General features: G+C 32.9%; 2 protein-coding genes and 1 pseudogene across 5 annotated transcripts; 2 read left to right on the top strand and 1 right to left on the bottom strand.

The window, feature by feature from the left end:
* Positions 1-536: 536 nt before the first annotated feature.
* Positions 537-3,784, bottom strand: LOC120208158 (oxidation resistance protein 1-like). Of its 2 annotated transcripts, none has more exons than XM_039207504.1 (9): positions 3,515-3,784; positions 2,566-2,747; positions 2,099-2,506; positions 1,945-2,017; positions 1,747-1,827; positions 1,509-1,572; positions 1,115-1,202; positions 919-1,003; positions 537-752 (listed from the first exon to the last, which is right to left on the bottom strand). In XM_039207504.1, exons 1-9 carry the CDS (start codon positions 3,611-3,613, stop codon positions 720-722), a joined length of 1,113 nt encoding a protein of 370 aa, XP_039063435.1. In that variant the 5' UTR covers positions 3,614-3,784; the 3' UTR covers positions 537-719. The 2 variants fall into 2 exon arrangements, with proteins under 2 accessions (XP_039063435.1, XP_039063439.1); XM_039207508.1 differs by having other exon boundaries at positions 2,566-2,742; positions 3,515-3,655.
* Positions 3,785-4,646: 862 nt separating this feature from the next.
* LOC120208463 lies at positions 4,647-10,237 on the top strand. Of its 3 annotated transcripts, none has more exons than XM_039207754.1 (5): positions 4,647-4,668; positions 8,488-8,616; positions 9,159-9,254; positions 9,444-9,548; positions 9,909-10,237. In XM_039207754.1, coding segments are annotated over exons 1-5 (588 nt in total). In that variant the 5' UTR covers positions 4,647-4,667; the 3' UTR covers positions 10,166-10,237. The 3 variants fall into 3 exon arrangements, with proteins under 3 accessions (XP_039063685.1, XP_039063687.1, XP_039063680.1); XM_039207756.1 differs by lacking the exon at positions 4,647-4,668 and adding an exon at positions 8,190-8,386 and having other exon boundaries at positions 9,444-9,505; positions 9,909-10,045; XM_039207749.1 differs by lacking the exon at positions 4,647-4,668 and adding an exon at positions 8,205-8,386 and having other exon boundaries at positions 9,909-10,236.
* Positions 5,884-7,637, top strand: LOC120208428 (annotated as a pseudogene).
* Positions 10,238-13,223: the final 2,986 nt, after the last annotated feature.

Consider the following 13,223-nt stretch of genomic DNA (forward strand, 5'->3'; position numbering starts at 1 on the left):
TTTATTTTGTAATCACTCAGACTATTCAAAGAAAATGTTTAACTTACAAAGTAAAACAATTCAAAAGATAAAGATCCATGAAATCTATTATAAAAAGATATTAACTTACCCATTGGCTTTTGGTGTTTTATCTTTTGAATCTTTATTTTTAATCTGAATATTAACAGTTAATTTTATTATCTTTTGCATCTATATGATCTGTGCGTTATTAATAATTAAGTATATTTTTTATTATCCTCCAAAAATTCGGACTTCCTGATGACGACGCTTCAACGGAGTTATAAAAAGAGAGAGACCCTCTTATCTTATGTTTCTCATCCATATAATGGTAAGTTTTCCCAGAAAACTCCTGCAATTTACTAATCGTGACTGTTCTCTGCTCTCACCGGATTTCGAGTACCGATTAAATATATAACACTGTATCACCTAACAGCATCTGATGAAATGAAAACCGATCTCCGGTTTTATATGTATATTCTTTTTAACATCTTTCATGTTCGAGATTCGTAACTATTCTTTCGAACAATGTCAAACGCTGCAAGAAAACCATAATTTATAACTTACAAAGTATTTGCCAACCACGCTCAATCTAAGCCCCCCAAAAATGTAGGGCAAATCATGTATGGTACAAATTAAAGAATAAAGAATGACAATTCCGATACTGGTTTTATCATTTCAGCTTAAAAACAAATAAACTTCAGTCTTTCTTTCACTTGCTTTCAGTTTCGTGATGCATGTGTAAATCCCCAAAGCTGCAAAGTATGAAAAAAAGAATATGAGATTCCATCGATGTTGCCCCGACTTATCGAATATATATATATATATCCAACATGAGCATCAGACACGGAAACTTCAAGAAAAATAAAGACTCGAAACAACAAATGTAGGGCTACTAACACCTGGTAGAAACTAAATTACCTCCACGTTCTTTAGTTCGAAGTTTTCGTTACGAGCCAAACATAGGTTCCCGAACGTTTCACAAGGTCCACTAGTTCCACTCAACCTATTGTAAAGAGAAAAGAAACTCATAATGAAGAGAAAATATGTAAAAGTAATTTGCATGGATGTCTAGTTGTAGGGACTCAAAAAGAGAGATCGACAAATAGCAACTTACAGATCTCCGTCGAAGCTCAAAGCAAAGTTTCCACCACCTCCGAGTGCTAACATGTCATTCATACATATATAATAATAACGATTCACACCTGTTTAGATAATACGATGCAATAAAAAACCATTCGGCATCTCGGGCATATTAATGGTCAACGGGTATTTGATAGCATTTAGTAGTAAATTGAACCAATTAAGAGAACATTTCAAGTAGGGTACATGTGACAGAAACAAATAATACATTAAAAAATTCAAAGAAAATTGAACATACTCGTGTCAGATACATATCAATTTCCGAAACTCACTGAAATCTAAGTAATAGCATTGAATTAATCTTTCCCTTCATGCATGTCACAAAATTTTCCAAGCATCATAGAAATAAAGTAAACAAAATTGCATACCAGTGGTTCTAAATAGCCTCGGTTCACCATATTTGGTTGTGAATACGAAAGTCTGGTTCGTTCCCTGTCATGAAAGAAGAAGAAAAAAGCTAAAAAAAAGCATAAGCTACCAGTATATGGATTAAGAAATGAAAGGACATAGAAACGAATTGCGTAAGCATGCAACAAATCAGAAGGAAAAACCATATCGTGTAAAACAAAACTACATTCAAAATCTAAACCGGCACCTGTTGCGTACCTGATATTTTCTCTTCGGTGTAGGTATCAATGGACATTCTAACATTGCCCCAAAGACAGCCCCTTGCTTATCTCCAGTAATCTGTAATTTATACAACATCGTGTGAATAATACAAAGTACTAAAAACTAATCAAGCATTAAAGACTCGAACAACTTCTAATAACGGTTGCATTTGTTAAAGCATAAACATCAACATACCAGCAAACAAGGGCCAGGAAGTGCAGCACTCTTACGAATTAGAGTACGAAGTGATATACCATGCTTTAACGTACTGCCCTTCATTTGAAAAGAGTTAATACCAAATCAAGATCAAAAACCAAAAGCAAACTGCACAGCTTATCACAAAACTTACCTATACAACAACATCCATTCACACCCTTTAACAATATTGGGAAGGGAAGACATTAAGAACTCGTACAAATCATAGCTAATGAATACAGATTCATCAGAAAGTTTTGGTGTAGGCTTCATTGGACTCTGCTGTCCACTTGCTTCTTGAAATTCTTCAGAATCAGTACTGCTCCTTTCAGAAACGTTGTCCCTATTCTCACTATGAGGACTAAGTTTAACAACCATTTGCTTATTATCATCATTATCAATCCAAATTTTCTTCTCATCTTCACTGGCCTTTTTTAATTCCCTACTCGTACAAGGAGTGGTGTATTCTTCACCACTATTTGGGGCTTCATATTGCATCTCGAAGTTGTTATGACCAAGTTTAACAACCATTTGCTTATCCTCATTATGAGTCCAAACTTTCTTCGTATCTTCACCAGTCTTTTTAGTTCTTCGCTTGTAAAAGTGGTGGTGTATTCCTTACCGCTGTTTGGGACTTCATGTTGCATCTCTAATTTGTAATTTTTCCATCTAATGGGATGCGACTGAACCGGCTTTAGACTAGTTCCATTATCATTCAATTCAGACTCACCGTAGCTTAGTGAAGGGATAATGTCAGAAACTATTGAAGACACAGATTTTGACCCTTTGGAGTACCATCTGGCCTACACATCCGAAAGTTTCATTTCATGAAATCATTCAACTAAATTTCATAACTTTCAAAACTTTAAGTCAATGAAGCTATTGATTCTTTCAAAACATAGAAATGTAGGTGAATATATATGTGTGTGTGTATACATATATAATGATTTGGTCATTCCAAAGATCAAACAACTGAAACTTTAAATGAAAACCCCCCATTAATTTAGATCAATATATGAAGTGGATTATCTTAAGCCTAAACAATGACAATATTTTATGAGAGTTTCAGCTACAAAACATGTACAGTAAAAGGAACATGAAAGATAAAAAAACATATTTTATGAGAAATAATAAGCACATTTTTATCATCTGTTACCAGTTCTTGCACTGTCTAAGCTATCAGAAATAGATTGCTTTCTTATCAGGACTGTATCTTCCTGAAAATTTTAAATTCTCGTATAATTTAGATATTTATTTGCATTTTCTTTTAATTATCTAATTTCATTCTTCTAACATTTTGTAATTTTGCATCCCTGAATTTCTAATATATTTCTGAACTACTAACACAAAATCATGTGTATATCCCTATTTGTTATGAATAAAAAAACCATGAAACAAACCCAGAAAATTTCAGTCGTTTTTCAAAGATCATAAATAAAACATATAAATATCACTGCCCAGGTTGAAGAAAAACCCCACAGCAAATCAATAGGAAAAAAAAGCTACATTTGCTAAAACGAGCCCAGATCCATATTCTTAAGAACAAATATATTAGAGGAAAAAGAATCACCTGAGAAAGATCTGGCGCAGAAGATGGAGGAGAAGGAGACGGTGAATCTGCAAATAAACGTGAAAGACTTCCCGCTACTTTGTCTTTCAACGTGTACATTTTCACCCCAATTTTTTCCTGGGAAATAGATATATACACATACAGATTTTAATCCATATATATATAAGCAAATTAATGATTTTTTTTTAGAATTGAAGGGGAAAAATTAAAGTTCTCTGGTTTGAATAAAGACTAGGAAGACGATAAAGAAAATTATGGGTGAGGAAAAATTGAAACAGAGGAAAGCAGAGAAGAGGTATTTGATGCGTTCGGCTTTTGCTTTGCCATATTTTTTAACAAATTAAATTTGTACTCTTGTTACGTAAACGATCCTACGTTCATTTTTATTTAACTGTCTAATATATATATATATATATAATATTTTTAATGATATTATTTTAAATGTCTAGTTGTTATAGTCATTAAAAAAACTTGTTAAAAATTAGTCAATTAAATAATATTTAACACGTGAATTATTTTTTTAATTTTAAAAATAAATTTTATAAATTTAAAAAAACTTTTGAACTTTTTTATTTCACACAAAATATATCACAAATCATAATATCATAATTTATAAATTTATAAACCTTAATTTCCTATTTGATAAAAAATTGTTCGGAAATAGAATCTAATAACTAGTGAGTGGATTTGATGTTAACAATGACAATAATTCAAAGGAATAAGAGTTTTAAAAAGATAGAAAATTTATCCTCAACTCGAGAGCTTGTAAAAGGTTGTATTATTATAGACCCCGTAAGGTGATTTTAGTGATTAGAATTTGTGTTATTTCCTTTAGGTTTGGGTGAGCGTTATTAATAATTTAAAACTTCTTTAAAAATATTATTTTATAGTTATTTTAAATTATTGAAAAATTATGTTATATATTTCAAATATCTAATAATCAAATGATTATTTATTGGCTTAATGTAAAAAGAGTATCTAAACTATATCGTTTTTCTTAAAATGGTGTTAAACTTTTTTCGGTCAATCCAAGTGCTTAATGTTATAAAAGTTATCACTTTAGGTGTCTCGGCCTTAATGACCATAAAAATATTCCCGTTAAATGACATGTGTCGCACTTAAATTTTTTTGAAAATTTTATTTAAAATAAAAAAGTTAAAATTATATTTTAAAAAATCCAAAATTTTCAAAAAAACTTTATAAAATCTCTAAAATTTTGAAAAATCTAATACCAATCCCAAATATCCACACCCGTCGCTGTCGTTTATCGTTGTTACTGTCGATAGGATTTCCACCAGAACCTCCACCCAAAACCCATAAATCATGACAAACAATCGACAAAGAGAATGGCGAAACCGAACCCAAAATGGTGAAATCATGATACCCAGACGATCTGACAACGCTCACGACGACTGAGAAGAAAGATGTCAAGATAGTGGAGGCAACGGCCGTCGTGGTCGGTAATGGTGATGGTAAGGTTATGGTTTAGGGTTATTTTAGAGATTTTTAGGGATTTTTTTTAATTTTAGATAAATTAAGATTTTTTTATAAATATAATAATTTTTAAAGTTGTTTTAAATATTTTTTTTAAAATTACTTGAGCATGACACATGTTACTGAATGACGAAATTCAACGTCTATTACAGTCGAAACACCTAATGTATTGGGAAAAGACATGTATATATGAGAATACCTCTTTTCATCTTTGTGTGATTAAAATTGGCACAAATATAAAAGATAACAAGAACACAAAATTTTTTGGTGACGCGCAAAACCCAAATAAGAAAAAACCGCAGGACGTTAGTCAAATGCAAACTTGCATCCCATTATTATATGAGTATGGATACAAAATACCTCATCCAATTAGGATGATTTACAAAAATACTCGCTAAAAAATGGTGTACTCTATCTTTTTCTCTCTCTCTTGAAGGAACTTTCTTTTGCCTTCTATATGCAAGCCTTCCCAAAACCTCATATTTATAATAGAGCAATGGGGTAAACAAAAGTCTCATTCATATCTTCTAGATGAATTCACCATAAATGAATAAATCATTGAAATGCCAATTTACATGAACGTGGATGGTACATTTCTCTAAGTCATGTAATACACCTTCCTTGCTAAAAGATGATTCATCTTCCTAAGATCAATTAAGGAGGAACACACCCAACATAATACAATAACATTTGTAATATTAAACATTTGGATTAACTGAAAAATATTTTAGACATCACTTTAAGAGAAACAATATAATTTAGACACTTTTTTATATATATTAAGCCTTATTTATTCATAAAATGGGATATAATATCTAAAAAAGTTGTGTAATATATAGGTTGATTAAGCCATATAAGGTATTAGTTGTTCGACTATGAACTTACTGGGAGAGCCGACAAGCGGTGCTGGAGCACTGCAACAACAATCCATCGGCGACCCACGAATCCTACATACCCGAGCTCTGAAATCCCCACGATTCGATCGTTCCATTCTCAACAATTTAATCACTGTCTACTCCAAATCCAACCTCCTCGATTCCTCGCTTCGCATCTTCAATCAAATCCCATCGCCCAACATCGTCTCATGGACTTCTCTCATTTCAGCTCACTCCTATTCCCCACTTTCCCTCTCTTTGTTCCTCTCAATGCTCCGCCACCCCATTCTCCCCGACCAACGAACCGTAGCTTCTCTTTTCAAAGCCTGCGTTTCGCTTCCTCGTTGTCTTTTCTTCGGCCTTTCATTGCACACTCTTTCTTTCAAGCTTTCCCTCAATACCCAACCTTTTTCCGGTTCCGCTTTGGCTAATTTCTATTTCAAATATCGACTTCCGATGGATGCCATGAAGCTGTTCGATGAAATGCCTGAACGAGATGAAGTTTGCTATGCAGCGGTGATTGTTGGGTTGGCGCAGAATTCAAAGCCGGTTGAGTCTTTATCTTTGTTCTCTGCAATGAGATCTCGCAATGTGGGTTCTACCATGTATAGCGTTTCCGGGGCGTTACGAGCGGTAGCGGATTTGGCTGCTTTAGAGCAATGCAGGATGATTCATGGGCACGCGGTTGTTGCTGGGTTCGATAAGAATGTGATTGTGGGGAGTGCTTTGGTTGATGGGTATGGGAAATCGGGGCTTGTTTTGGATGCATGGAAGGTGTTTGACGAAAATGTTGATGCGATGAATATTGTGGGGTGGAATGCTTTGATGAGTAGTTATGCACAGCAAGGCGATGCAAGTTCGGTGGTCGAGTTGTTTCAAATGATGGAGGACAGAGGGTTGGTGCCAGACGAGTATAGTTTTTTAGCTGCGCTTTCGGGCTTTTACAATGCTGGCTTGGTTGGTGAAGCGGAGATGTGGTTGGTGAAGCGGAGATGTGGTTGAAGAGAATGAAAGTGGAGTATGGTATAAAACCGTGGCTCGAGCATTATACATGTTTGATTGGTTAATTGGGCAGAGCTGGGCGACTGCTGGATGCCGAGAGGATCGCAATAACGATGCCGTTTAACCCTGATGCTGCAGTGTGGAGATCATTGTTGTCGAGTTGTGCTCATCATTGTGAACCAGATATGGCTTTGAGGATGGCCAAAAGGTTGCTAGAATTGGATCCTCACGACGATTCAGCTTACTCGATAGCTGCAAATGTCTTATCAGCTGCAGGGAGATGGGAAGAGGTTGCTGATGTGAGGAAGTCGATGAAAAATCGGAGAATCAAAAAGGAAGGCGGGAAGAGTTGGATAGAAGTCAAGGGGGAAGTGCATGTGTTCATGGCAGGGGATAGGAAGCACCAGAGAACTGAAGAAATATACACAAAGTTGGACGAGTTAATGGAAGCCATCGAAAAACTAGGATACAAACCGGTATGGGATGAGATGTTGCATGAAGTAGGAGAAGGGGAGAAAAAAGAAGCACGTTGGTATCATAGTGAGAAGTTGGCTTTAGCATATGCAATAGTGAGCGGTGCTGCACCGGCAGGGAAGCCGATAAGGATCATAAAGAATCTCCGAATCTGCAAGGACTGTCACGAAGCTTTTAAGTACATAAGAAGAGCAATAAACAAGGTGATCATTGTAAGGGATGTTAACAGATACCATAAGTTTCATAGTGGTAGTTGTACTTGTGGGGATATTTGGTAACAGTCTTATCCATTTCGGATTTCCGAATCCGAATTTTGTTTAGAACATGGAGAGGGTGTTAGAATTGATGATCCTTTGAAACAATTGAATCCCAGAGATGATTTTCAAAACCAATCAAGGTTGAGTGCTATAAGATGCATCAATTAACCCAGAGATGATGTACACGCGTGTGTAACACGTGGTGAAGGAGCAAATTAATAAAATATATATTTTTTAAATTTGACAATATCTTAAAAATGAAATTGATGGAATTTTTAAGATGTAGAGTTAAATTTATTTAATTGTTTTACATTAAGACCAAATTAATAAAATATATATTTTTTAAAGATTAAAATTATTACTATATCAGATCACATTGGACATTAAGCTCAATTTTAATTATGAAATAATATATTTATAATGATATTTTAATTAAATAAATAAATTATAATTTTTTAAAATATATCATTTATAACCGAGGACTTAGTGTATTTTACTCTTAAAAACAACAAAAAATTATGGTTAATGGATCCCACAGGCGATTCTTTCGCCAATTTAACAAACTCTCGAAGTTGGCCGACCCCTGGTTTAATGGTTAGATTCCCAGCGTTCATCGTATAAACAAACCCAAAAATTTATAGCTTGAGTACCTCCATCTGTTTTATTGTTTTCCGAATTCAATCATCTCTAAACTAAAACACCCACAAGTCTGATTTGTTATCAACAGCTGAATAAGCTCTTCAACAAGTCAACCCAGATTGAATAACCAAGTGGGTCTCCTTTTCTCTCTCTCAATTTTTCATTTTTTTGGCGATTTGATTGTTGAAAATTGAAAGTTCGATTTTTTTAATGTTTTTGGGAATTTTTGTAGTGTTCCCAAGGGTGAAAGTGAAAGAACAGGACCAAGATGATCAACATGTTGTCAAGGATTACAAGATAAACTCCGTATTGTCTTTGAAAGATGTTCTATTTCTCTCCATGCTTGATTCTTGTTTTCTAGGTATCCTTTCTCTTTGCTGTTCTTTGAAGTTTCATTGCTCTGTAAAATCAGTTTCTGGGATAAAGGTGTAATTGATTATTTTGTTTTGATTGATTCGATACATGGTCAAAGTTGAGTGATTTGTGTAATTATGTTTGTCTCTTAAAGTTTATGGAATGCTCATAATCATGTTTGATATCCATTCATGAAACATGAAACTAAGAGCACTCCACATGTTTGATGTTTTATCTCTCCCATGCTAAATTCTAATATTCACGAGTCCGATAAATGAAAAATTATGATATGAATCCTTTTCATCACGTCTTCTATGATCTGATGAGTAAATATGGAAGTGGATGGTTACTTAAAAGTTAATTATGAATAAATTAGTGACAGAAAAAAGTGAATTTTATTAGTTGGAACTACATATATCCTGTTGAGGACGATTCATGAAATGATTTTTCCCGATAAGAGTTTCTGTTTTTTTTTTTATAATTAAGAATGTCACATGTTATATCTCATGTTCATATGGAGAAAATGAAAAATCATATCATGTTTGGCAGTGAAAAGGCATGAAGATGTTTCTCAAATGTCCACAGCAAGAATTCCAAAGTCTTACCTACCAGAAGTGGAGAAACATTCAGATTCTTCATCTGAAGGTAGAGTTTTTTAGGCACTTCCTTGAAGGTTTTTCGCACTTCAAATAATGTCGAATATGAATACGCATCTGATATGTATATAGTTATTCGACAGTACCCAATATCCTTGTACTCATATACGAATATGTATTGTATTCGGATGTACAAATATTTCATGCTATGGTTTAATTCAGTAAGATTGATTTGCAGGATCAGCCAACGGCAAGATAAAAGCTGAAACTGAAGAGGAGGAAGCTAGACCAAATATTAGAGTGAGTTCGACTCCGCGTCCTCGGGCTGTCATATCTAGTCCTGGTAATTACATTGTTATATCGAAGTTGTTTGTCTATGTTATTCGAATTCGAGTGTACGTGTCGGATATATATATATATATATATGTCTGAATATCCGTTTACCAGGCTATAAATACACCTACGTGAGGTACTCACATCTGAATCCAAGTAACATAGGTCTAGTTCATTCTATTTCTTTAGAAAGGAACAACTCGGTGTATGCAAAAGGCTTTGCAGCATCATTAGTAAACTTGCATGCTAAAATAGAAACATGATTGCAGGTGGAGCCAGGGGCTTCATGCAGCATCCTTAAACAATCTGTTATGTTGTTTTCTATGACATTCATTTGGTGATGTTTCTGCTTTTTTTTATATTAATTCAGACAACGATGCGGTGATCGGATATAAAAACAAGATCGAAGGGAGACAACGGACAGGTTTGAAGAATCATAACACTGTTCAAAATCTACACATGGCTCAAACGCATATCTTTGCTAGAAGTCCTGTAAGAACAAAAAAGTCCAAGGATGATGCCGATGACTGTAATGTCGAAATTAAAGGGAAGAAAGGATCGAGACCAACTGTTTCAACTCGGAGAAAACACCCCTTGACTGACAGACCAAGCTGGCAAGATCCCTAGAAATTTTAGCTGCGTAAGTGTTTTTGTCTCGGTGCTTGAACTCAAATGTCAGTATAAAATATAAACTAAAATTCGATTTGATTTTTTTAATAACGAGTTATTAAAGTCGATATGAATTTCAAGTTTGAGTTGAATTTAAAAATTGTCCGTCAAATAAATGTTGGTCAAGTAATTTAGAAATTTTATGATTTATTCTAATTCCTTCAATTTATCTTTCATTTTAAATATATTTTTATCAAATTTGAATCGTATCTCTCTAAAACATTATTTAATAAATATTTATCTTCATTTCCTTTCTTACAATAACTTTTTTTTATTTTTTTATTTAATCCTTCAACTTTACATGATTTACTCATTTATTTAATCCCTTCATTTTAAGTGTGTTTTTCATCAAATTTGAATCACATATTCCTTTATCACTATAGAATTCTTATATAACTTCAAATCTTAATTTTAACAATAAATGTATTCTTTTTACAATTTAATCTATTAACTTTATATTTGTTCTCTTTTAACCACAACTTTTTACAAATTGTTTATTCTCATCAATTTCTCGACTCTTTTATGTTTTCATCAATATTTTGTTCTCAAATATTTTTTTAATAAATAATACTAAAAAATATATTTCATAATTTTAGACTGTATTTGATTTATTAAATAACATTAGAAATATCTAATTATATTTTATAAAGTAGATAAATTAGAACCAATCTATACTATAATATTATAAATAATTATAACTAATTTAAACAAATATTCGAATAACTCAATTCAACTTGAATTTTGTATTAAATCGACTCTATTTTTTATAAATAAAATTTAAATAATAAAATAAAACTTTTCAAATCGAATAACTTAATTTTTATTTTTTGAATTCTTTTATATCTTTTCAACTCATACCCATCTGAAATGACACAATGGGTTATATATATATATATATATCATCAGAACTGTAACCATCAAGTGATCTCAATAATTAAAGAAAATGTTGTTTTCCTTAAAAGTCCTAGCTTTAAACAACTACGTCTGTAGAGTATATGTGCGTTATCAATAGTTAAAAAGATTCTGAAAAGATATTATCATCTAATCATCTTAGATTATTAAAATAAATATGATTAATGCAAAAATGAGTGCCTAAAGTTAACTTTTGGTGCCTAAAAATTTTTCATTAAAAATGGATGTCTAACGTTTCTAACGCTACACTTTTAGGTGTCTGGACTGTAACTGTAACACCCCCAACCCGTACCCGACCCAGATACGAGTCTGAGGTGTCACATTGACTTCTCAAAACATTTACTTTTACAAAATACCCAAGATTCATTTTGATATTTCTAATAAAACCATTTACTTTCTATGATATAAAACATATGGTTTTACAAAACTGATCAGAGCGTATCTAATACAAATCTTTTAACTACATGCCAACTAGATTCTATATAACAAAATACATGTTATTCATTTATGTTTTGATCTGACCTTCAGTAAGGAGAAACTAACATGTCTTGCTCCTCTTAGCTTCTCTTCCTACTTTCCTGAACCTACGTGTGAAACACTCACACGCTAAGTCATAGACTTAGTGAGACATATAAATACATATGTAAATTATCAAATGCATGTACATATCATGTAATACAACGTCATACTTGTATACATACTTTTTCATGTAACAATTACATACACATATGCATGTCATCATTTATATTTTCTCATACTCTTATATGATTATCCTTTCTATCTCTTATCTCTTGTTCATATGATCTCTTATTTTCATATTTTATATCTTATAACATGTTCTTACAGCATCATATGAGTCATTGATATTCATTCATATATATATATATATATATATTAACATATATTCATGTACATCACATAACAAATGCCATAACCCATAACATACATTCTTTCCTGTAACACATACACACATTCACATATATCCTCATATAAAACATGTAACACATTTCTCATTACAACTCACATTTTATTGTTATCCTTTTTGGTTAGCCCATGCACACTACTGAGAACTTAAGGTATATGAGTACATAGAGGTTGTGCACTATGCTGTCACCACAGCTCGTATAATTCTCACTAGGAGCTCGTAGAATTTGTCCCGAAGGACCACGTAGATGTCCCGAAGGACCACTATATCCCCGAAGGACCGCGTAGACCCTCGACTCTTGGCATGCCAACTATACCTATAGCTCTCATAACACATGACATGGGCATTATCTTTTACCTCATTACACATTCACATGTTCATATCACATAGTTCTTTCACATAGCTCTCTATCACATTTCATATAATCACATAGTCACGTAGTTTACTTTCACGTAGCATTTTTCCATGAAATTCACATTATTCATCATTTTCACACATTGTCACATCACATAGTTTTTTTTATCTCATTTCATATAGTTCACATATACCTTTTTCTCATATGCATATAACATATTATTTCTTATCTTTTAACTTATATTACATATGTATGAAATCTTATGACTTATTATCAATATCTCATAGATCACTATCATTCAACACATATCTCATAACATGTAATGCAACAAGGCATATTCACCTAGATCACAAACATAGAGATGCAATTAAATCTAAACATATGCATAGACTCAAATTTCTCTGATCATCATATCACTACATGCTTACATCTGGGTACTCATATTACCTAATATCAGAATTAGACTTCTCGCAAGTCATAATTCCTTAACATAACTACACTTCATATCATGTACTCACCTGATCACCAATAACACTACCAAGCTCTTTCTCTTTCTTGCGTATCTTACTTTGACGACCTATCCGAACTTTGCTTTCGATCGATGTCTTTGCTCTTGGCTTCCACGTGAAGAAGAAAGAAAAATAAAAAGAGAAGAAGAGAACTCTGGAGAAATCTCTCCCTTTCCACGTGGTTCCCTTATCTTATAAAGGAAAATAAAAATCTTACTTGTTAATTGACCATTTTACCCTTTAATTCATTCAATAATTACTAAACAACCTTCAACTATATTTCCAACAAGTCATTGAACTATTGAACTATTCTAC

Source organism: Hibiscus syriacus, unplaced genomic scaffold, assembly GCF_006381635.1.
Source record: "Hibiscus syriacus cultivar Baekdansim isolate YM2019G1 unplaced genomic scaffold, ASM638163v2 tig00000538_pilon, whole genome shotgun sequence".
Classification (NCBI taxonomy): domain Eukaryota; kingdom Viridiplantae; phylum Streptophyta; class Magnoliopsida; order Malvales; family Malvaceae; genus Hibiscus; species Hibiscus syriacus.